General features: G+C 45.4%; 1 protein-coding gene across 1 annotated transcript in view; it reads right to left on the reverse strand.

The window, feature by feature from the left end:
• Nucleotides 1-25,716, reverse strand: part of LOC126094427 (uncharacterized) — a 304,150-nt gene that overhangs the window by 143,672 nt on the left and 134,762 nt on the right. The window contains exon 4 of the mRNA XM_049908795.1: nt 4,258-4,426. Coding sequence (XP_049764752.1) covers nt 4,258-4,426 — 169 coding nt within the window. The remainder of the gene's footprint in view (nt 1-4,257; nt 4,427-25,716) is intronic.

Raw genomic sequence — 25,716 nt, forward strand, 5'->3', positions numbered from 1 at the left:
AATAGCAGCTTCCGTTCGTGAATGTCATTCCTACGTGCAATTTTCACAGAAATGCATTTCACATTCGGCAAAAGAATAGTCACACGATGTGTACTCCTGGGTTACAGTGACTCTTCAAAAAATATTTCTGCCAAATCGATTAAACAACAGTGTCTCACAACATCGAACATCTGTCCTCTACTAGGTTTCACTCACATTAAAAAACAAAACAAAAAAACTCCATGGTGACGGTAAACCTGGTGTACACTTCTTCTGGGACTGTATCCGGTGTCGACCAGGTATGTATTTATTCCAATATTGTTGTAGTTCGTCTACACTTCTTCCGGGATTGTATCCGGCGTCGCGCGGGCATATATTTATTCCAGTATTGTAGTAGTTCGTCTACACTTCTTCTGGCATTGTATCCGGCGTCGCCCGGGCATATATTTATTCCACTATTGTAGTAGTTTGTCTACACTTCTTCTGGGATTGTATCCGGCGTCGCCTGGGCATATATTTATTGTAATAGTTCGTTTCCTCCCTCCCCCTTTTCTGCCATATCCTCCTCACTTATCTTCCTGTATGTCTGCTCTTCGTTGGTATCTTTTCATCAGTGCCTCCCCCGTCTCTCTGTCCATCTTCTCCTTCCCTCTGTCTGTCTGTCGATCTGCTCCTCCCCCCGCCCCTCCCCCATCTCTCTCCAGCACCATAATTCATCCCAACTCCAATAGCCTGTTGGTGGTTCTCATCCTCACAGAATTTCTATCCAGATAGTAAGTAACATATGTATCATACTTGGTTGAAATTGATCGGGAGCTTAGAAGGAGCGTTTTGCCCGTGGTTTTGTCCAGGTTCGCACATGTGACACATACAGGCTGTTAAAAAAGCTGTCGAATACTTTGAGAGGGGGTAGTATTCATCGAAACGAGAAAAATAATTCCAATAAACATGGGTCGAGGAATGAAGTAACTCCATTAAACATGAGTCCGGAAACGCATACTTTCTGTGAAAAACACTTGTTTACAGGAGGTGTTCAACGCGGCGACCATTCATGGCAGTGATCCCCTCTGCCCCCGGCGTAAGGAATGATGTACCCGGCTGTTGTTGTACCTGCTGGCACACTTTGAAAATGTGACTCTGTACTATCCGCACGCCGTTGATGGCTTGGCGTAGGCCAATTCCTTCATAACCAAAAGTCTAAGGGACTAAGGTCCGTGGGGCGAGCAGGTCAAGGTTGCAGCCGCCCCCCACCCCCACCCCCCACCAATCCATCAGTCCTGAAATGTCTGCTTCAGATGTTCGTGCACATTGTGACGAAAATGTGCTGCTTCCACATCACGCATGAACTACATTTGTATTCGGTGCTGCAGTGCCGCAGCCTCCAACAAAGTAGATAATACATGAATGGGAAAATCCAGATAATGCAGCCCAGTTAACTTTTGACATAGCATGTATGGCCCTACTCATATCGCCAAGTACGCCCATACATTGATTCAGAATCGGTGTTGACGTCACCTTTCTGAGCTCCTTGGGGATTTACATCTGCCCATGCATGCTGGTTACGGAAATCTATAACATCCTCTCCTGTGAACCCTACTACATCGGTGAGTAAAATCTTGCAGGTGAACGGTGGATCCGCAGCACACTTCTGCAGCAGCCATTGACAAGCCGCCATTTGCCAAGATGAGCCTGTGGCCTCAGGACCCGTCGCACACTGGTTCCAAGGGTTTTCTCCACCGAGCATAGCACACGCTCTACCATGTCAGGCCTTGCACTGTCAGTCTTCCGAGGCACCAGAGTGCCTGTGTCTCTCAGACGCTGGAAAAGTCTGCCGAACAGCTTATCAGAATTTACTCTTCTCTGTGAATATTTTTCGGCATAGAGGGCACGGGTTCGCAGGCCACGTCCATTGCTAAACCATGGCAGAATATCGTATCCGCCATTTCACTTGTCGAGTAGTAGGCTTGCATTGCTAACAAGTGGTGGAAGAGAGAAAATGTAAATGTACTACACCATTTTTAAGGACCAACAGCGCAATAACAGTAAACACATGAGTGACTCCTCATTTGGAAGAAGATAAAACACTATAGTACGTACCCACGGTTGACAGTACTGAACAATAAGCCACACAAACACGATGACAACTAACACAGCCTACCATAAGACTCGAACAACACAACTGACTGCAGAACACCTAATGGTAAGTAGAGTACTGTCCGTAAGACATCATAATACCCTGCCGAAACATTTGACGGAGCGCCAATGCAACGACTGTGCTAAATCTGCGACCAAGAGCCGCGCAGCCCTGCCTATAAATGCGTGTTTATCTCGGAAAGTATGCGTTTCTGGACCGATGTTTATTGAACTTATTTTTCTTGTTTCGATGAGTAATACCACCTCTCAAAGGATCGGACACTTTTTTATACCCTTATCTCACCTACATTTAACACATTTCACACATATTTCACCTCTATCTCCAGCAAATTCCACGCTAACGTTTCGTTTTCACACAGCTCAATGTTTATGACATCAAATCTCCTGAAGAATGACTGCTACAGTGTTACAATTTTGCAGGCACATTCAGTGTCATCTGTAGAAAGTGTCTGCGAAATGTGTTCCGAATAGAATTAGTAGTGAAGGAGTAATAAATTAAAACGTCATGCATGACGCGACTGTTTTTCTCGCATCTCAGTATTTATGACGTCATAGCTCATAAACTCTGTGTCGAACAGTTTACAGGTACATTTAGTAATATATTTGAATACTGTCGGCAAAATTTGTTATGACTACAATTAGTAGCAAAGAAGTAATAAATTAAAACGTCGTACCTGATAAACTACATGAACAGTGAAAATGTAGTAAACGCAAAACTTTTTTCCTGTCATAATTTTGTTGAGGGGAGGGGGGGGGGAGGTAGCAAAGGAGAGAAAGTCTTGCAGAGATTTGAAAGAATGTGAAAAGTTTGCCTCAAATACTAGATGTACATGATCTGGCTACTTTTGCTTCATGGGCTACGCTTCTTTCTCTACCCGACCTTCTCCCCCTTGGAGACGCAAGTGTTTCTTACTGCCACAATGCTTGTCTACAGTCAGTAAGTGATATGTGTGCCAAGTTTGGGTGAAATCGATCCAGCTGTTAAGAACGAGATGTGCAACATACGTATATACATCTTCACATTATGTATGGACTATTCAAGCTGAACGGAAAGTTAGTTCTGTGAGGCGAAGTGGTTATTATATTATTGCAAGAATACAGAATATTCTCATTTCGTGATCAATGATTTATTTTACAGGATGAACTGATATAAAAATATGCTCATTTTATTTTCAGTCGATCTGCGTACTGTGCAGTTTTGAAACCACTGCTTGAAGCTAACAAAAGCGTGTATTCCATGAGGGATTTTTTATGTGGAAGTGAGCTGTTTTGTTAGCTTCTTCCCGCATCTCGTGGTCGTGCGGTAGCGTTCTCGCTTCCCACGCCCGGGTTCCCGGGTTCGATTCCTGGCGGGGTCAGGGATTTTCTCTGCCTCGTGATGGCTGGGTGTTGTGTGCTGTCCTTAGGTTAGTTACGTTTAAGTAGTTCTAAGTTCTAGGGGACTGATGACCACAGATGTTAAGTCCCATAGTGCTCAGAGCCATTTGAACCATTTGTTAGCTTCTCCGCAGCGGCGGGGAACATTTGATTGCCACTTTCGATACAGTAAGATATTAACGTAGGGCTCCAGCTATATTTTGTATGGATACAGTTCTCCGAGCAGGTTTTTATTGGAATCCCTTAATGTAATGATTTACCGGACCCAATCCGTAAAAGCAAACTTATGTTTTTGGTGGACTATAGCGCTTGGGCCTCTAGGCTATCTAACGGATCCAAACAGAAGACACTTCAATTTCCTTTTTTTAAAAGGCGCCGCCCCAGAGTTTTCCTTCACACTTCCTTTCATTCCCATCATTATCCAGAACAACACGGACTCAAAACGGTGGGAAAGGGCCAAAGCGCTCTTCACATTCGCACGTCTCACTGTTGGACATAAGCCAACCGATGTACCGCGACGTGGATACATGAGAAAGGCACGCGTGACGCATTACCCTGAGAGGAAAAAGCATTACTCATGTCACATGTCAGTACCACAGTAATTCTACGAATGGACGCATTACCCTCAGGAAAAAAAGCACTCTCCATCTCATTACTACAGTACGTTCCACGAGTGAAAGATTTTAAAACAACATATGACGATTTAAGTACTAGTTTTATAAACAAGAGATTGATTTATCACAATACCTTGTACTCTTCTATCGCCTTGGCTATCATATCCTCGTCAAAGCGAGGCAACACAATAAGGCGACCTCCATTGAAAATTGAGAAGAGCTGCACGAACAATCCAGAGACCCAAAACAGCGCCGTGTACTGAAGGGAAATGGTGTTTGGTTCCATCTTCAGCTCCAGCTCCCTGAAATTGGATATCACACTGTACTGCTGCACTGTGACGAGCCAACATAAATGCATCAACAAGTATGTCATCCATCATGGACTGCTTGTCAAAGGCTGCGACTGATTAGATAATACAGAATAAAAACTAATTCAGTCACATTTTTTTAACACCATGCAAGGATGCAGTGGCCAAACATGTAATGAGTATTATACAGAATATGAGTGCAGCCCCTCGTACAGCATAAACGGTATAGCCGATACCAACAATGCCTCTCAGAGAGCACAGAAAACAAGGAGAGCGAAACAAGTGAGCGGCGGCCTGGCTAGGACGTACACGTACCTTACTTGCACTTTACTCATTTCTGAGTCTAACTGTAGCACACAGCAATAGTCAAGATCTATGTTTCATGTATGTGATGTGCATAGTGAAGTAACACCAATAATAAATAGTGTGTCAGTAATACGAGGGTCGTCCGTTTCTATTTCTATTCGCGGCAGCGCTACGATCGCAGCTCCGAGCATGCGCGGCAGTTACTCTGACTCAAGCAGAAGAGACGTACGCCATTTTCAGATCGCTGCTGCCGACGTGTGCTTTGTAGTGCTTCTTTATAATGTCAGGCATAACTGAAAATGCCGCCGCGTGTGAAATCAGATCTGTGATTGCTAAATGCAAAGAAAGTTAAACCAAAGGAAATTCATCGGCAAATCTGCGAGGTTTACGGACAAAAATGTTATGAGTAATTCAATGGTTAGAAGACGGGTCAGACTGTTCAATGAAGGACGTGATCAAGTGCACGATGAAGAACGAAGTGGACGCCCGTCTGTGGTCACTGATGAACTGGTTCACACAATTTAAGAGAAGATTAAGCACAACCATAAGTTTACACTTGGTGCCCTTGCTATGGAAGTTCCGCAAATCTCACGATCACTAATTAATGAAATTGTTACTGACAAACTGAAATTTCGAAAACTTTGCTCACGTTGGGTACCCAAAATTCGTACAACACAAAAAGAAACGGATGTGCAGTGCACTTCAGTTTTTGATACGCTAGGTACAATGAAGAGGGCGACAGTCATGGGGGGTGAAACTTGGGTATCGTACGACACCCCTGAAACAAAATGGCAGCAGTCAATGGAGTGGAGGCACACTTCATCCCCAACGAAGCCTAAGCAAATCTTGACACCTCGAAAAGTCATGTGCACCGTTTTTTGGGACAGAAAAGGCATTTTGCTGATTGATTTCTTACCACGAGGCCAAACAATCAATGCACGTGTTTACTGCGTGACCATGAAGAAACTGCGCCGCGCAATACAGAACAAGCACCGAGGACTACTGTCAAAAGGTGTTGTTTTCCACGATAATTCCCAACCTCACACGGCGAATGTGACCAAACAACTCTTACGGGAATTTCACTGGGACGCGTTTGATAATCCTCCTGACAGCCAGGAGCTCGCTCCTGGCGACTTTCATGTCTTCTTACACCTAAAATCTGTCCTTGGTGCTCAACACTTCAATGATGATGACGAGCTGAAAGGTCATGTAACCACATGGTTGAACATTCTATGAAGTAGGCATACAAAAACTTTTGCCACGCTATGACAAGTGCCTACAAAATTTCGAAAGCTATGCAGAAAAGTAGTTTAACAATCGTAGATTTTTGCAAAATAAACATTTTTCCTGTATCTGTACACGTTTGTTTTATATAACCAAACGGAACTCACTTTGTGGACGACCCTCGTATTTGTGCGTCATCAACTTGATCTAGTCCGACAGAAAAGTAAATCACCAAGCGGAAGTATTCAGCAAAACAATTATATTTTTTCACTGTGGAAGGTGTAAGTCTATGAGGAGGAGGTAATCTTACAACCACTAAAAGTTACGACTGTCATTCTGTTACCGTCAGGTAGATTATCATACTTTTACATCGTTAATTTTGTTGTGACACACACATTTCTTTTCTTAGGGATATTATGTGTCGTCTAGCAAGATGCCAGAGAGAGTTCGGAATATAGTGGGCGTTGCTGGTAAGGACATCCGGTGTCAGGCTAAACACCTGGGCTCCTTGGGATCCCAACTCCCTCTTCCCCCCCCCCCCCCCCACCCCCCAAGGGAACAGTAGACCAGGGACACACAAGGGACTCACCGACACCTCCACTCCTTCCCCTCTCCCCCCCTGCTTCCCATCCCTCTGGAGCAATGACGATCATGCACCCCTCTCCCCCCACCCCATCAACAACTTCATCTTTCATAGCTGGGACACTTGTGTGGCTTGGGGTTACTATGGAGCTGGACAGCATAGAGAGAGGATGTGTCTACTTGTTAATAACAAATTACGCCACTTGAGGTCTGTTTGTTAGTAGCAATATTACGAGACATCAGCAGAGACTAGATCGAGGCAAATATTGAAGTACACTCATTTTTACATTTTTTCAATATTTTCATCAATTTTTCACATTTTCCACGCATTTTCCTATTTTGTAACTGCGGGCTTTCTGGAGCTGTGTAGCATAGGGAGAGCTGGCCAGGGTGGCCGAGCTGTTCTAGGCGCTACAGTCTGGAACCGCGCGACCGCTGCGTTAGCAGGTTCGAATCCTGCCTCGGGCATTGATGTGTGTGATGTCCTTAGGTTAGTTAGGTTTAAGTAGTTCTAAGTTCTAGGGGACTGATGACCTCAGATGTTAAGTCCCATAGTGCTCAGAGACATTTGAACCATTTTTAGCATAGGAAAACGTCACAGTATATTTGTTTACAACAAATTAAGATAAGTCACATCATAGAGTCAGTAAAAATTCTGTATTAAATGCCACGAGCAGATATCAGACATAGGCACATAAGTACGTATTCTCATTATTATCTATTTTCCCACATTTTACCCAATTTTAAGTATTTTCCGGATTTTACGCATTCTTTTTTAGTTTGTACCATCATGCAAGACTGTTCCCGACATCGTTTTGACATCACAATGCTCTCAAGCAATCACAAAACAGTATCTCACTAAGTCAGATATTACTAAATTAAAGCGTGCCACCCTTTCCCCATCTTTTATAACTGGCGCATTCTGGAGCTGTGTACCGATCATAGTGACAGGATGAGTCTGTTTGTTTGGTAACAAATTACATCACTAGAGTCCTACTTGTTAATAACAAATTAATATTTCTAGGCACTAGCAGTTGTCATACTCAGACGGATACATAACTACTCCCGTTTTTCCCCATGTTACCAAGTTATTTGAGTTATGTGTCAACATCGCGACATGACGTCGCGTCACGAAATTGCATTGTATCGATGACATGCCAGTCCTCCAATTTATACATAAAATGTATTCACAGTTGCGAATACAAACAACCTTCAACTTTATAAGGAGATGACAATGAAAATTTATGTCAGACCGGGATTCGAACCTTGATCACCGGCTTTACGTGAGCGGTCACTTTAATCTACTTTGACTATCAATGCTCGACCAACGGCCAGACACTGACACCCATACCTCATCTATCTTGTGTCATAAACCGTACTCTCACACACATTATGTAATTCCCAACCTGGTGATGACATTCTAAATGAAACTTACTGCCTGGTATTGGTGGATTAATATCATACGGTAGTGCCTGTGTTACTAAGAAGAGAGGTGATGTATTCTTTCGAACATGCAGACGCAGTTTCCTATGAAGAAGGAAACAGAGCTACACTCAAGCCACATGTTTTATAAGGTTTATGATCTCAAAATAAATAAATAAATAAATAAAAATAACGTAATTCTGGACTCTCTGGCACTGTTTTTTGTGAGAGGCACATGGTACCATACTCTCTCAGTGTGTGTGTGTGTGTGTGTGTGTGTGTGTGTGTGTGTGTGTATGTGTGGTGTGTGGATGTGAACCGATATTCACACCCAGCAGTGTGACCCTCTTACTGTCAATATGAGGCCTAAAGTTCCGACAAGCATTTAAAAACATAATGAAGCTGTGGCTGATATTTGGTCGGAATTATAAAGCACTGGTTAGTCAGTAAAATACGCTTCTTTGGAAGTAGCTCTTGCGATAATTAGAGCTGATATCCATTAAACCGGCTGACACTGTCGATCATATCTTGTAGTTCGTCGTAACACAACAGGTGAGGTCTGAGTTTTTCGACTAGCCCCCAGCCATTTCTATAAATTTGATTGCCTATTTAACTAATCGGCATCCTTTTTGTATGGGACAGTTGTCCTTGGTGGATACAGCCTCCTTCCAGATATATTGATTGTCGGGAAATCGTTTGCAATATGTGGAACATCGTTTATTTAAACAATTTGTAGACACATTGTGTGGAATATTCAAACAATTGTAGCCAGCCGCGGTGGCCGAGCGGTTCCAGGCGCTTCAGAACGGAACCGCGTGACCGATACGGTCGCTGGTTCGAATCCTGCCTCGGGCATGGATGTGTGTGATGTGTGTGTGATGTATGTGATGTGTGTGATTTTGATCAGACAGAATAGGCATATTATAAGCGAGACGGAACAGTTCAAGTTCCTAGCCGTTCGGATAGATAGTAAGCTGTTGTGGAAAGCCCATGTCCAGGATCTTGTTCAGAAGCTAAATGCTGCTTTATTTACCATTAGAACAGTATCTGAAATAAGTGACACTTCAACACGAAAAGTAGTCTACTTCGCATATTTTCATATGCTTATGTCGTATGGTATTATTTTTTTGGGTAATTCTTCTGAGTCAAAAAGGGTATTTTTGGCTCAAAAACGGGCTGTTCGAGCTATATGTGGTGTAAGTTCGAGAACGTCTTGTCGACCCCTATTCAAAATCTGGGAATTCTGACATTGCCCCTACAGTATATATTTTCTTTAATGTCGTTTGTTGTTAGCAATATTAGCCTATTCCCAAGAGTTAGCAGCTTTCACTCAGTTAATACTAGGCAGAAATCAAATCTACATGTAGAATGCACTTCCTTGACTCTTGTGCAGAAAGGAGTGCAGTATTCTGCTTCATCCATTTTCAATAAGCTACCACAAGAACACAAAAATCTTAGCAGTAGCCCAAACTCTTTTAAGTCTAAACTGAAGAGTTTCCTCATGGCTCACTCCTATTCTGTCGAGGAGCTCCTGGAAGAGCTAAAAAATTAGGCAAATTCCAGTGTTACATTGTTGATTTTCTTCATTTAAACTTACGACTTGTCACCTGAATATGTTTTTTTATACACTCCTGGAAATGGAAAAAACAACACATTGACACCGGTGTGTCAGACCCACCATACTTGCTCCGGACACTGCGAGAGGGCTGTACAAGCAATGATCACACGCACGGCACAGCGGACACACCAGGAACCGCGGTGTTGGCCGTCGAATGGCGCTAGCTGCGCAGCATTTGTGCACCGCCGCCGTCAGTGTCAGCCAGTTTGCCGTGGCATACGGAGCTCCATCGCAGTCTTTAACACTGGTAGCATGCCGCGACAGCGTGGACGTGAACCGTATGTGCAGTTGACGGACTTTGAGCGAGGGCGTATAGTGGGCATGCGGGAGGCCGGGTGGACGTACCGCCGAATTGCTCAACACGTGGGGCGTGAGGTCTCCACAGTACATCGATGTTGTCGCCAGTGGTCGGCGGAAGGTGCACGTGCCCGTCGACCTGGGACCGGACCGCAGCGACGCACGGATGCACGCCAAGACCGTAGGATCCTACGCAGTGCCGTAGGGGACCGCACCGCCGCTTCCCAGCAAATTAGGGACACTGTTGCTCCTGGGGTATCGGCGAGGACCATTCGCAACCGTCTCCATGAAGCTGGGCTACGGTCCCGGACACCGTTAGGCCGTCTTCCGCTCACGTCCCAACATCGTGCAGCCCGCCTCCAGTGGTGTCGCGACAGGCGTGAATGGAGGGACGAATGGAGACGTGTCGTCTTCAGCGATGAGAGTCGCTTCTGCCTTGGTGCCAATGATGGTCGTATGCGTGTTTGGCGCCGTGCAGGTGAGCGCCACAATCAGGACTGCATACGACCGAGGCACACAGGGCCAACACCCGGCATCATGGTGTGGGGAGCGATCTCCTACACTGGCCGTACACCACTGGTGATCGTCGAGAGGACACTGAATAGTGCACGGTACATTCAAACCGTCATCGAACCCATCGTTCTACCATTCCTAGACCGGCAAGGGAACTTGCTGTTCCAACAGGACAATGCACGTCCGCATGTATCCCGTGCCACCCAACGTGCTCTAGAAGGTGTAAGTCAACTACCCTGGCCAGCAAGATCTCCGGATCTGTCCCCCATTGAGCATGTTTGGGACTGGATGAAGCGTCGTCTCACGCGGTCTACACGTCCAGCACGAACGCTGGTCCAACTGAGGCGCCAGGTGGAAATGGCATGGCAAGCCGTTGCACAGGACTACATCCAGCATCTCTACGATCGTCTCCATGGGAGAATAGCAGCCTGCATTGCTGCGAAAGGTGGATATACACTGTACTAGTGCCGACATTGTGCATGCTCTGTTGCCTGTGTCTATGTGCCTGTGGTTCTGTCAGTGTGATCATGTGATGTATCTGACCCCAGGAATGTGTGAATAAAGTTTCCCCTTCCTGGGACAATGAATTCACGGTGTTCTTATTTCAATTTCCAGGAGTGTATTTCATTTTATCTGTTTCTAATATCGTGTTATAATTTCATGTATTGACTCGTTACATGACCATGGAGACTTCTCCTTAATTTGGTCCCACGGAACAATAAATAAATAAATAAATAGTCCTTAGGTTAGTTAGGTTTAAGTAGTTCTAAGTTCTACGGGACTGATGACCTCAGATGTTAAGTCCCATAGTGCTCAGAGTCATTTTTCAAACAATTGTGGGGCTTTTTTATTCCGATCGTGTAAGCAATACCAAGCACTCATCATACCTAATTACACTGTTACAGAGCGCGCTAAATGTATGTGGCGATGACTGGGCTGCACGATGCGCCAGTGTCCTCCAAGCCGGCCGTGAGGCTGCGCTACGCGCCCGCAGCACCGCTCCGCACCGCCAGCGACACCGCCTGACCTCCGTTAAGTGGGCATCTCCCGTTATTAGCACACTGACAGGACACGGACTGTCCATCAGTATTGAAATTACGCAATGCAATCTCAGTGCCCAGAGAGGTCTGCCGCCCACGACAGTAGATCTGAGCTACATTTTTCGTCACCGTCCGGCAGCCAAGTCACCCTACAGCAGTGGTCCCCTTTTTTCCGGTAGCGTCCTTTGCTTGGTAATTCCCACCTCAAGTGGCCGGTTGCAACATCTGCACAATCTGCTCCCAAACACGCACCTTCCACACCAGGTCAGTGGAAGCAGCTGCTGTATGTGCTCGCCTGCTGTGCAGATACTGGCTGAGTTAGTTCACAATACCACAGGCAGAGGACGCTGAGAGAAGCAATTCCCCCATCGATGCTCCCTCCAATCCCCTCCCATCTCTCCCTTTCCCCCTTGCCCATCCAGGTGCTTCCTGTCGATGAAGCATCAGTTGGTGGCGATCTTTGATACTGAGAAATTCCTGCCAAAACACATGCTCTCTCTCTCTCTCTCTCTCTCTCTCTCTCTCTCTCTCTCTCTCTCTCTTTCTTTCTCTCCCTCTCTCAACTCTCAAGTGGCTACTTACTGCCCAGCGCCCATCTGTCCTGTAGTGCACTAACCTCTCTTTTGTCCCAAACAAAGTAGTTGATACCTGGAAAATCCCCAGCTGTGGATGTCTTGATCAGTTCGACTGACTAATTAATTAAATCTATACCCTTTCTGTGCTGGCAGTTTTTCCTTGCATCCTATTGGTGGATAGCAGGACTGGTATATTTGGTGGGATTCGATCCCGCCACTAGTCGGTTCGCAAACTCTACTGGATCTCCCCCTTCCCCCCTCCCACTTGCATCCTGTTGGCGAATACTGGCACAGTTAGGTCATTTGGTAGGAAGTCCATTACGTTGGAGGTAGCTGAAAATTTCAAATTTCAGCTCAATTGCATGCTGTCTCCTTAAACAATCTGCGGGAAGGGCTGGACAGATGCATGTTCGCAATACCACTGTCGGAAACAGTAAGTTGATAAACTGGGAATTTAAAATTGAGACTGGGTTTTCAAAGGATTATAGAATTTCTAAGGTAGTTCTCTCTGCTACATTTGGAAGGAGGAGGAAGGGCCTACTCTTCCTCCTCCAGATCCGCCCCCCCCCCTTTTCTCCTATTGGTAGACACTGACACAATTAGGCCATTTGCCAGCCGTAGTGACCGAGCGGTTCTAGGCGCTTTAGTCCGGAACCGCGCTGGTACTACGGTCGCAGATTCGAATACTGCCTCGGGCATGGACGCGTGTGCTGTCCTTAGGTTAGTTAGGTTTAAGTAGTTCTAAGTCTAGGGGACTGATAGATGTTAAATCCCATAGTGCTCAGAGCCATTTGAACCATTTAGTTAGGCCATTTGGTACGAAATCCACTACGCTGGAGGTAGCTGAAAATTTCAAATTTCAGCTCAGTTGCATGCATTGTCCTGAGACAATGTGCGGATGGGTTGGACTGCTCTGTGTGCTCCTAATACCACTATCAAAGACCATAAATTGATCAGCTGGAAATTTGATGATGCGACTGGGTTCTTAAAGCGCCATATAATCACTGAGTTGATCCCCTCAGCTACACCAGGAGGTGGAGGGGGAAGGGTCTACCACATTACTTGATAGTAACAACAACGAATACCACCACTTCTACCTTTCCGCTGCAACACCGAGTCCCTCTGACTGTACTGAGAAGCATTAAACACCGAACACTTACACCAAGTTCCAATCCACAGAAGTAATTCTGACAGTCAGATGTGGAAGATCACCGAAGCACTCGTACATCCCACGCGCGTGTCCCTGTGTTCAAACGCAGTGCCCCAGGAAAGAGAGTTGCCGCCCTGGACGCGTGTCTCAGCGGGTGCGCCAGGTCTGCAGATGGACGCGGACCCCCAAAGAGGCTGTACAGGATGACCCGAGTGGCAGGAATTCGGATGTTATCGGTATGTCCAGCGCCTACACTTTACAGAGCTCGCTAATGAATCTTCTTAAATATAAACTGCCCAGTAGCAAAACCCTCCCATCACGTCGTCAAATGGTTCAAATGGCTCTGAGCACTATGGGACTTAACTTCTGAGGTCATCAGTCCCCTAGAGCTTAGAACTACTTAAACCTAACTAACCTAAGGACAGCACATGCATCCATGCCCGAGGCTAGCAAAACCCTCCCATCACGTCGTGGTTATCACATATTTGTTAAGGAATGAAGGCTGTAATTACAATTAAAAAGCCCTCGCGTCTTTTGTTTACGTTATGTATGTTCTTGTACGATAGCTGGCGTTTGCCATAGCAATAAGAACTGTTACCCACAGTCAAGTCACAGATCCCTGCAATTTCTCTCGAAGTCCCATCTGACAGCACTGTTCCATAGCTAGACGGCTGTCTAACCCTAGTCATGCATCCATCAGTGGCCAGGTAGAGAGCTGTAACAATGACAAAAATAGCACACTAACGCACAGCAGGAAATTTTTAACCATGTAGAGTACACACAGAGATTCAGAAGCATAACACCTATAATTCGTCAGTACTGAATGACAGTCCATAAATATCTTCATGTACATGTCCTAATCTCTTTTATCGTATTCCTATGATTATCACACTAGAAATGAGACATTGTAATAGTGTCAGAGTCTCAGTTGGCAGCACAGTCCCTCCCTCTCTCTCTCTCTCTCTCTCTCTCTCTCTCTCTCTCTCTCTCTCTCTCTCTCTCTCTCTCACCTCCTTAATTTTGTAACATCCAACAAACTACGAACTATAAAAACTTCGCTGACGTCGCCTGGTAGAGAACTCAATAAGATTTCACCACATCTCTCTCTTCTGATATATCAGAAACAAATACCATCTGCGTGTTGACATCGACCGTACTTGTCGACCACGTTAAATATATACATATAGGTCCATTGGGGCAGGTGGCCAGTGATCGCAATCCCTTTCACTGACCTATGTAAAGTTTTGTCGCCTTTGCTAGAAGAACACCGTATCCCACCGACTATCAATCAAAATAGAAGTTTTTTGCTTTGTTGTTTCATAAACACTTTGATACTTTTTTTCTGTAACACATCGAAGCAGTGTATGACTACATCTTTGTACACATCCATACATTTTGTTTTCCTACAATGGGTTTGTGGTCTGTACCGGGTACTAAACCGACATTAACACATTTCCATCCATCGACTCTCACTGAATACTGAACATTGCCTGGTGTACACTAAGCTGAGCTCACGCTACACAGAGTAGTTGAAATAAAAGGCAGAGGCAGTGTGTGTTACTGACATAAATGTGGAAAACATTTCAATATATGGAAACTGCGGCGTTGTGTAGCGTTTACAAACAGCTATCCGATGGTGATGACCTCTACTTTAATCTCATCTTCTACAGTGACAGGGCACCAGATGTCTCGGAGTGCTGTTTTTGAAGAGACCCAGAGCATTGATTCCTCGTGTTGGTGGTGCATATTGCACCCACGAATGTGATCGCTGATTCGGTGTCCTAGGCGGCAGTCACCCTGACCTCCAAATCTTTGGACTATGAATCTTTCCTTTTTATGAGCTACAGTGCATAACCACATGTGGAACAAGAGGTTTTCTGCAGGACTTAAACCCATAGACCATGGATAGTATGCATTATCAGTTGTCAATCCCAACAGTGGAGGAATGGAATGCTTTTTGTACACGCAGGCCAGCATGTAAGTGCCATCATCCCTCCACATTTTTTTCTCATGTTTTCATCAATTTTACATATTTTCCACCCATTTTCTTACTTTTGCCACGTTCTCCGTAATTTCAACGTATTTTACTCAACAACTCGAGGCCCAAACCGCCATCCTCGACGAACTGTCACGTCAGCAAAACGTTTCTTCACGTCGCTCTCGTGATGCTATCTGTGGTGTCACCGCCAGACACCACACTTGCTAGGTGGTAGCCTTTAAATCGGCCGCGGTCCGTTAGTATAGGTCGGACCCGCGTTCGCCACTATCAGTGATTGCAGACCGAGCGCCGCCACACGGCAGGTCTAGTCTAGAGAAACTCCCTAGCACTCGCCCCAGTTGTACAGCCGACTTTGCTAGAGATGGTTCACCGCCTACATACGCTCTCATTTGCAGAGACGACAGTTTAGCATAGCCTTCAGCTACGTCATTTGCTACGACATAGCAAGGCGCCGAATTCAGTTACTATTCTGAACAGATAATATTGTGAATCATGTACCGTCAAGATCGACGTTCATCATTAATGGATTAAAGTTAAATATCAAACTAATTAAGTCCGCTTTCTGAATTCTAATTCCTTGTCATGTTCCAGACCACACGTCAGTGTAGTTCTTCTCACGCCAGCCTGCGTGAGCTAAAACGCGTGCATTTCGGCCTCCTCTAGTAACTCGGTGTTGGCTCTTCTGCCAACACAACGTTATCAGCCAATGAAATTTCAGTATGGTTCTTTACTTCCGTATCACTATTAAACCACCCCTCCATTACTCTGCGAGAGTCATAAAGATGTGCACATTCTGCGACCGTGTTACGCTACCTACATCACTGTTTCTTAGTGTAGGAAATAGTCGTCAGCAGAAAGGAGGTACAAGAACTACGTTAGTTAGCCGAAACACTTAAAAAATTCAGTGACATTTCATTACGATTTGTAGTCTTCCCCATGTGGATGGGAGTCACAAAGCATTCTCACATTCATAGGAGGAAGTCGGAGATTCAAAGATCTAGCACTCTGCCCTCTTTTTCGTTGGACCTATCGGCTAAAGGACCTAGAGCAAACGTCTAGATGGCCTGCTTCTACGCATCTCATAACTCTTGATATGTCTTTAACCAACCCTCCCTGCAACATTGTCTCCAATTTTATTTGCAACTGACCAGAAGTAGGAGCACACCCGCTACATTCGACGTCTAATGAAGGAACAGAAGGAGCTGAGATCCATGGATTCAATACACGTCGATATTTTGCTTTGAAAATAGTATAAGACGTGTTGCAAACTTGTACTGACTGACGCTAGTGATATAGATCGTTATTCTCGCTCTAATACTGTGACCGCTATTCTGCGAAGACTGCTCTGTACCAGTCTTACACATCTCACCCATCCAACTACACACGATCTCTCTAGACGCTTGCATGATGAGGAGTTCAGCATTCCTTATTGGTATGGAGCAGATACGATCCTAATACATTTAAGACTATTCTTTAAATACAAGAGATGAGTAAAAAAAAAGGAGAACAAACGTATGATTTATGCTTAATCGAGCTCCATATGGAAGGAGTTTGAAACATGTTACATAAATCTCTTGTGCTATCAAAGATCTAGCACTCTGCCCTCTTTTTCGTTGGACCTATCGGCTAAAGGACCTAGAGCAAACGTCTAGATGGCCTGCTTCTACGCATCTCATAACTCTTGATATGTCTTTAACCAACCCTCCCTGCAACATTGTCTCCAATTTTATTTGCAACTGACCAGAAGTAGGAGCACACCCGCTACATTCGACGTCTAATGAAGGAACAGAAGGAGCTGAGATCCATGGATTCAATACACGTCGATATTTTGCTTTGAAAATAGTATAAGACGTGTTGCAAACTTGTACTGACTGACGCTAGTGATATAGATCGTTATTCTCGCTCTAATACTGTGACCGCTATTCTGCGAAGACTGCTCTGTACCAGTCTTACACATCTCACCCATCCAACTACACACGATCTCTCTAGACGCTTGCATGATGAGGAGTTCAGCATTCCTTATTGGTATGGAGCAGATACGATCCTAATACATTTAAGACTATTCTTTAAATACAAGAGATGAGTAAAAAAAAAGGAGAACAAACGTATGATTTATGCTTAATCGAGCTCCATATGGAAGGAGTTTGAAACATGTTACATAAATCTCTTGTGCTATCAATCCTGTAGAACTGTGGTTTGGATCCCATACCAAGAAGATACTGGTAAGATAGAAATGATTGCAGAACATAAACACACACTCCTAAGGCTACGCGGTTCTGCATTTACGTAAGCTATAATGTAAAAGCAGTATGGTTTCCAATATATGAGTCACGTGGGATGAAGTGCTGTTAATATTCCAGTGCAGGAAATATATTTCCAACACACGAAATACATTCACCCTGCAAGTTTTCTATCCCACTCACTATCGTGAGAAACTTTGAGATGATAAAAGTACTACCTCCTACATCAAAAGAAAAAGAACGTAGATCCTTTGTGATCCAAGCACTATAGAGCTTTCCGGAGGAATGTAGCGCCCATTGTGCACATCCGCTTACGGTTCAGAAATTGTACTTGCATTTATCCTATAAAGTGATCGCCAGCAACTGGAAATGCATGAAACAGCGACAGCTTACGAGGAAATAGACGAATGTATCGCAGCGGTGTCTGACGTGTGAAGTTAGTCGCCATTCTGCTGTAACTCATGAACAGAACACAGTTTCTTCCACACACGCCATATGTCAAGCAAATGTATACATAGAATTACTGCAGCTATGAAACTGAAGACTCGATCTATGTCCAGATGTTCCTCGCATACATCTTTGTCCTTCTAGAGGAGGGTGCCGAAATAGGTTACCCGAAAGTTTGGTAGACATGATTCGTAACACATTCGTTGGAAGTCCACTGCTGACTACGGTATGGAGAGATCTGCTGTTAACGATCGCAGGTAGATAGCGCTCTAAGACACACACACACAACACGCAATTGTATACGAGTCGAACGCAGGTTATACCACACAACTGATACACCCCAAGAGAACAAAGGAAAATAATGGTTAAATGTGTGATACGTGATCTGCAGCAACATCTCCCTCTCTCTAAAATGCATCATCAGTCTACCATTAAATCATACCTCGTTACAAGCCCTCTCAAACGATTATTCCATCTACTTTCTAAAAATCTTTAACGCAGATCCATTTATATTTAGAGGCAGATGGTTGTTTGGTTTTTGTTAGCTGACATTGCATGGTTGTGATTGGTAGAGAGAACAGAGAAGTACGTGTAAAATACTATTTGTTATAGTTTAAATCAAGTAAACAATCTTGCACAGCAAACACGCAATACGTTCTGTAGTAATATATTGCAGTCCTCAAGATGGTATGTGTCTTTAGCTAAGGAAATTTCACAAAAATCTATAAGAAACGTCGCTTAAATCCGGACAAATTTCAATTTTTATTTTCCGCCATATCGTAATTCTGCCGGAGGTTGCGATTGGCGTTCTTGAAAGTCATAGGGATCTAGTAACAGTCAGAACCTCAAAATGGCGGAGATGTTACGGACAAGTGCGGAGTACAACCCAAGAGCCGCGATTATCGAAAGCCTTCGCGCTGGGTGTTCGCCCACTGAAATGGTTCGATTCTTCAGGCCGCGCGGAGTGGCTGCGCGGTTTGTGGCGCCATGTCACGGATTGCGCGGCCCCTCCCGCTGGAGGTTTGGGTCCTCCCTCGGGCATGGGCGTGTGTGTTCTTCTTAGCATGAATTAGTTTAAGTAGTGCGTAAGTCTAGGGACCGGTGACCTCAGCAGTTTGGTCCCTTAGGAATTTACACACATTCGAACATTTTTCCAGTCTTCGGGTATCCGAGAGTAACTGTTTATGATATTGTGACCAAGTATAATGCTTCGGACAAATCTGGGGAAGGTTCCGCTAACGCCGCGAGGCAACCTCATTCCAGGAAACTCGTGTCACGAACTGCGGCAGTCATCGAAAAGCCCCCAGGCACTGGTTTCGGAGGACCTGGGGCAATCGCAAAGGAAATTGGCATCAGCACTGAATGTCAGTGAACGAACAACGGGTCGGATGGCAGATAAGGACCTCATTCGGGCCATTTATTCCAAAACTGCCTCTTGGATAACGTTGACATATTCTGGTCAAAGGAGTTCTGGCCTCTGAATAGCGTGGATTTGAACCCCCACGACTGCTATGTTAGGAGTATAGTCGAAGGAGTCACCAATAAGACGAGGTACCCCAATGTCACATCTCTATGCACCACTATGGAAGCAGCATTTGTGAATAGGGCAGTGCTGTTTTAAAGAGCGCGTGCAATCACTTCAGAACGTGATTGGAGTGGGTCATTGCGGTTGAAGGGAGTTAAATAGAGTAATATTACTCTTGAAAGATACCACTACTTACATGTAAAATGATTTTCAATTTCATTTGTACTATTTTGTTTTAATAAATTTGCTTTAGGAAAAGTTTCATTTGTCTAGATCCTGTATATGGTGGTTGCCAATAACGTTGGGGTCATACCTGGGCTTGCGATCCGACATTTATTACTCTACATTTGGTGGTCATCCACGTTAAACAGTCTATTCCAGTCGTCTTAACTCCCTCCACGGGAAATGACGGTTTCCCTGGTTCCTGGTGTTTCCATGTCAACTTCTTCTTGTATTGTTCTTGGTATAACATACTCGTTGTCGTTCTCATGTACAAGAATTGTCCTGCACCAAGCAGCATGAAGGTACCCCATCATTGTCTCTCAATGTGTTTTTCCCCTCAATTTATACACATACAATTTTTGTAATTTTACCGATTTTATGTCGCTTCTGCTCACGTGATTATGACGTCACTTGTCGCCCATATTCTGAAATTGTTTGTGAGTGTTGTACAGTTGTTAACACCTAGTGCAACTGGGCTATCTCTCTGTATGTGTGTGTGCTTGTATCAGTATCACAGGGGGGCGGAGGGTGGGGTGGAGGAGGAGGGATCACCACCGATGTATCTACCTTCAGACACCGCCCAGGACATATAGGCAGTATATTTACATTGAAACTCTATGCCTAGCATAATGCTTGGTAGATGCCACCTCCGAATCTTATTCCCAGCCATAGCGTATGCCGGATCCAATTTCGAACCCTACCCTGCCCAAAACACGTAGTGGATCGACCCTCGATCTCTATCATTGACATAAAACGCGGTGGATCGACCTACGAGTTCTGTCCTGATATTATCCTGTGCCATGGGACCAACTCAAAGATTATATACTGCTTTTAATACCCAATCGCAACACGAAATTCCCAGTTGATCAATTTATTGTTTCCGATAGTAGTATTATGAGCAAACATACCAGTCAAAACCATCCACATATTGTTTAAGAACATTCCACACAACTGAGCAGAAATTTGCAACTTTCAGTTACCTCCAGCGTAATGGATTTCCTACCAAACGTCCTACCTGTGCCAGTCTCCACCAACAGGATGCAAGCGAAAAAAAAAAAGATCTAGTAGGGTTTGGAAACGTACCAGTTGTGGGATCGAATCCCGCCAAATACAGCAATCCTAGTATCCACCAATAGGATGCAAGGAAAAACTGCCCACACACAAAGTGTCTCAGGACTGAAGACCACAACAACAACACACAAAGTATATCGATATAATTAATTTGTCAGTCTAATAGAGTTAGAAAATATTTCCAAGACATCCACAGCTCGGAATTTACCATATATTCACTTCTTTGTTTAAGACGATAAAGGGGTTAGTGCGGTGCACGACTGACACTTTCCGGGCAGGAAGTAGCCCCTTGAGAGAGAGATAGAGATAGTGAGCATGTGTTTTGACAGGAATTTTTCAGGTGTCAACATCAGAGAGTTTCTGCCACCTGATGCTTTGTTCGACAGGAAATAACCAGAGATGAGTGGGAGGGAGGAGGGGAATGGAGGGAGGAGTGATGGGGAGGTTGCTTGTCCCGGCGTCCTCTGCTGGTGACATTGTGAACTAACTCAGTCAATAAATGCACAGCAGGGTGAGCACACAGAGCAGCTGCTTCCACTGACCTGGTGTGGAAGGTGTGTGTTTGGAAGCAAAGTGTGCTGGTGCTGCAACCAGATGTATCCGCTTGAGGTCGGAATTCCCTAGCAAAGGACGCAGCCATGTACAAAGGGGTCAACGGCTGTGGGGTGACTTGGCTGCCGGACGGTCACAAAAAATGTAGCTTGTGTCCACTGTCACCAGCAACGGAGCTCTCTGGGTGCTGAGCGTGGATCGTGTAATTTCAGAACTGATCGACAATCTCTGCAATGTCAGTGCACTTAACGATAGTTGGCCCGTGTCCCTGGCAATGCGGTGCAGTGCGGGCGCGCTTTGGCTTCCTGTGGCCACTGTGTAGTGCTGCCTCTCGGCCAGCACTGACGCTACCGGGTGGTGTAGCATGGCTATTGCTATACATATACACTCCTGGAAACTGAAATAAGAACACCGTGAATTCATTGTCCCAGGAAGGGGAAACTTTATTGACACATTCCTGGGGTCAGATACATCACATGATCACACTGACAGAACCACAGGCACATAGACACAGGCAACAGAGCATGCACAATGTCGGCACTAGTACAGTGTATATCCACCTTTCGCAGCAATGCAGGCTGCTATTCTCCCATGGAGACGATCGTAGAGATGCTGGATGTAGTCCTGTGGAACGGCTTGCCATGCCATTTCCACCTGGCGCCTCAGTTGGACCAGCGTTCGTGCTGGACGTGCAGATCGCGTGAGACGACGCTTCATCCAGTCCCAAACATGCTCAATGGGGGACAGATCCGGAGATCTTGCTGGCCAGGGTAGTTGACTTACACCTTCTAGAGCACGTTGGGTGGCACGGGATACATGCGGACGTGCATTGTCCTGTTGGAACAGCAAGTTCCCTTGCCGGTCTACGAATGGTAGAACGATGGGTTCGATGACGGTTTGGATGTACCGTGCACTATTCAGTGTCCCCTCGACGATCACCAGTGGTGTACGGCCAGTGTAGGAGATCGCTCCCCACACCATGATGCCTGGTGTTGGCCCTGTGTGCCTCGGTCGTATGCAGTCCTGATTGTGGCGCTCACCTGCACGGCGCCAAACACGCATACGACCATCATTGGCACCAAGGCAGAAGCGACTCTCATCGCTGAAGACGACACGTCTCCATTCGTCCCTCCATTCACGCCTGTCGCGACACCACTGGAGGCTAGAGATGGGGGATCCGCTCTTGAACTAATTCATAGAGTTCAATCTTTCAAAGGAGTGAACAATCAGTGATTCAGAAAAAAAGAACGGTAGCTCCAAACGTTTCCCACGGCAGAGAGAGAGAGAGAGAGAGAGAGAGAGAGAGAGAGAGAGAGACACGGAGCATATCAGCAGCGCCTCTGCTGGTCACAGCACAGTGCACGCCACACAACACAGCCAGCGCCGGCCTCTGCCCTGCTTCTACCTTGGCTGCCTGCATTGTGCAGTGCCCCATTGGATTTTGTGTTTCACATTGCCGTGGCGTCTCTGTGCGTCGTCTGCCGCGCAGTGTCTGGCGCAGCGTAACTTCGCATCGCACTCTGTCGCACGTCCTGCCCTCTGGGCAGTTGATGCGAGCAACAGGACAGAGAGCCACCTAGCGGATAACATAGGAACTACTTGCAAAAACCCGCTCGCAAGGGAACGAACTATTTGTCTCGGAGCGGGTAAGTTCACCGCTACCCCCTCCCTCGGAACTCGCCCGCTCAACGCTCGCCCCACCGTCTCGACTCTAGCCAGAGCGTCGAGCAAAGCGACTCAGGTGTCACTGTGGTCTCTGCGGTCTCAGCTCACGCAGTAATACAGCTCGCGGCTCGACCTGCTCGACTCAGCGCCTCTGCATCGGAGTTCGTCCCCCACTGGATATTGTTCTTCGTAGTAATGCCGCTATGTATATTACATTATTATGTTATGTATACATCAATTGTTTTTATTTTATTTTTATTTGTTTAAACTGATTAGATTAGGTTCCTGATGACTCCTCTTACTATAGGATTTTTATTATAGACACTCGAATTTACGCTTTAATTACGAGCGAACCGATAAACGTATCGCAAAATGTGATACACCAATATTTTCCTTGTTTTATTCTGCGTAAGGCTATATGCAGCACTTTCGTTTTACAGTCAAATTTATATTTTTCTTTCTTATTCTGGTACGGATTTTGCGATTTTAGGCGTCTTCGAAAGGAAACGTCCACTTTTAAAATATATGGCTTGCGATGTATTTGTATGAGGTTAATGAAATTTTAATACGTTATAGCCAAATATATTGTTAATGTAAATCTCAAGTTACAACATTTTCCGATCACCCAAAAAACCACGATAGTGCAAAATAAATCAATAATCAAAAACTTTGTCATATCGTGGAAATTTCAATAAACAATACAAAATTCTTACTCATTATCTGTGTTACTTCAAAATAGGATCAAATAAGATCAAAATACAGGTATAGTACTGGAATAAACCAAGTTTAAAGGGCAATGTGCCTTCCATTTATTTTATATTGTAAATGAGTGGTGAGTCATGAAAAAGAGCTAATTCATTTCAGGGAGTGAACAGTTCTGATCCAATCTCTGAAAAGAACAGTTTTGCCCATCTCTACTGGAGGCGGGCTGCACGATGTTGGGGCGTGAGCGGAAGACGGCCTAACGGTGTGCGGGACCGTAGCCCAGCTCCATGGAGACGATTGCGAATGGTCCTCGCCGATACCCCAGGAGCAACAGTGTCCCTGATTTGCTGGGAAGTGGCGGTGCGGTCCCCTATGGCACTGCGTAGGATCCTACGGTCTTGGCGTGCATCCATGCGTCGCTGCGGTCCGGTCCCAGGTCGACGGGCACGTGCACCTTCCGCTGACCACTGGCGACAACATCGATGTACTGTGGAGACCTCACGCCCCACGTGTTGAGCAATTCGGCGGTACGTCCACCCGGCGTCCCGCATGCCCACTATACGCCCTCGCTCAAAGTCCGTCAACTGCACATACGGTTCACGTCCACGCTGTCGCGGCATGCTACCAGTGTTAAAGACTGCGATGGAGCTCCGTATGCCACGGCAAACTGGCTGACACTGACGGCGGCGGTGCACAAATGCTGCGCAGCTAGTGCCATTCGACGGCCAACACCGCGGTTCCTGGTGTGTCCGCTGTGCCGTGCGTGTGATCATTGCTTGTACAGCCCTCTTGCAGTGTCCGGAGCAAGTATGGTGGGTCTGACACACCGGTGTCAATGTGTTCTTTTTTCCATTTCCAGGAGTATATATATACATATAGTGCCATCTGTGACAGTGGAATTATGTGTGGTGACTGCTTCAAGACGCAATGCCTGACGCAATCGGAATAAAAAAGCGCCACAATCGTTTAAATATTCCACACGCTGTATCCTACAAATTGTTTAAATTAATAATATTCCACACACTGTAATCGATTTCCCGGACAACTGTCCAACACCAAAAGGATGTCGATTGATTAATTAGACAATCGAAATGATAAGAGTTGGCGGGGGGGCTATTTGAAGACTCAAACCTGGTCTGAAGCAACTCGTCTTCAACAACAGAATGCCAAAAGTGGCTCAAAAGGTTAAGGGGAGAGGGTACATCAATTGAACTATTTCTTGCCAATTTTGATCGATCAGTTTAATTAATTACGGAATTAATCTGATATCAAAAGTGGTGACATGGAACAGAACAATGGCTTAAGAGTCAGTGACAAAGAAATTGCACTGGAAACCCCCTTTATAAGCATGCAAAATTCAAAAAGTGCACTCATATTGTTGGGGAGGGGTGCGGAGGGAGATACGGCGAAACGGAGGGTGTGAGATTTTCCTGCCAACTGCCAACATAGTAGCACCCAAAATAAAGAAAATTAACTACCCCTATGTCTTTACTCTCGAGTAACTTGGCACACACCTAATATTTCCCCTGCCAATTACCAGATGGGCAGAGGGGTAGGGGGAGCAGAGTTTTGGAGGATTTCTCAGGAGAGAGAGAGGGGGTAATTAATTGATCGATTTAGTTGTCAATTAATTTGATATGAAAAGTGCACTTGTACAAATGAGGGGGCAGGGGTTAGGATATTTCCCAGAGGGGTATCTGTCCTTCTTTGAAGGGCAGATTATCCCCAGGGGGCCATAAATGAACCCCCATGGGGTCATAAATCAATTAGCATAACAATGGGCTTCCTTCTGAATGTCTGTCTGCACCTGAATGTATGCAACTCGCAATGTAGGGTGACACCTCTGTTGCCCTACTACTGGTGGCCTCACAACACAGGGCAGTTGAAGGAACAGGAAAACACAGTGTGTGTCAATCAGAGAGCAGTTTCATTGCACTCTGGTGGTGTTTTACGTAGGAAAGTGGCCCAAGACAACATTTGGAAGACTTCACATGGGGAAGAATTACATGGATAGTGATCAGAGCTCAAAGTGTGACAATGTAGCTGAGCTGTTTGACACTACTCACAGCATGGGTTTCAAGTGCATTCAGAGCATTCTGAACCACAAGCCATGCTGTCCACGCAATACAAG

The sequence above is a fragment of the Schistocerca cancellata genome, chromosome 8 (assembly GCF_023864275.1).
Source record: "Schistocerca cancellata isolate TAMUIC-IGC-003103 chromosome 8, iqSchCanc2.1, whole genome shotgun sequence".
NCBI classification, from domain to species: Eukaryota; Metazoa; Arthropoda; class Insecta; order Orthoptera; family Acrididae; genus Schistocerca; species Schistocerca cancellata.